General features: G+C 59.2%; 1 protein-coding gene across 1 annotated transcript in view; it reads right to left on the bottom strand.

The window, feature by feature from the left end:
- Positions 1 to 537, bottom strand: part of GLI2 (GLI family zinc finger 2) — a 250,336-nt gene that overhangs the window by 36,544 nt on the left and 213,255 nt on the right. Inside the window, exon 5 of the mRNA XM_014547887.1 lies at positions 411 to 537. This exon is cut by the window's right edge and continues 1 nt beyond it. Within this exon, the coding sequence (XP_014403373.1) occupies positions 411 to 537 (127 nt within the window). The remainder of the gene's footprint in view (positions 1 to 410) is intronic.

Below are 537 nucleotides of genomic sequence, written 5' to 3'. Positions count from 1 at the left end.
GGTGGGGGAGGGGTGCTGGAGGGCACCTCCTGGACCCGGGGAGGCTGAGTTCTCTCACTGGGACACTTGGGCCTGGAGCTCAGCTTCACTCTTGGTCACACCGGGAGGTGGGGGAGGTGCAGCTGGGGACAAGGGATGGGTGGGCCGTGGTTCTGGGGCCTCTGCCCGCGGGCTCAGTGCAAGCAGCCATGGCCTCTCTGGCACTGACTGCAGGTGCAGGGGAAGGTTTCGGTGGGCAGGTTTTGAGAAGATTCACCGGGTTGCTTATTGTTTTTAAACTTTTTTTTCAACTACAGGTGACATACAGCATTATGTTAGTCTCAAGTGCATGAGTGATTAGACATTTATATGCTTTAGGAAGTGACCCCGTAAGTCCAGTACCCACCTGACACCACACGGCTGTTACTCACCGTCAGCGGGGCTGAGGCCCCTGGCTGCAGAGATCGTTGGGAGCGTGGGGCTGCTGTGCATGGCGCGGAGGTAATGCTCCATGTGGGGGCTCACGTACGGGTGGGGGGCGTTGAAGGGGGACTCCCC

This window comes from Myotis brandtii, unplaced genomic scaffold, assembly GCF_000412655.1.
Source record: "Myotis brandtii unplaced genomic scaffold, ASM41265v1 scaffold488, whole genome shotgun sequence".
Classification (NCBI taxonomy): domain Eukaryota; kingdom Metazoa; phylum Chordata; class Mammalia; order Chiroptera; family Vespertilionidae; genus Myotis; species Myotis brandtii.
This window is presented reverse-complemented; position numbering and strand designations above follow the sequence as displayed.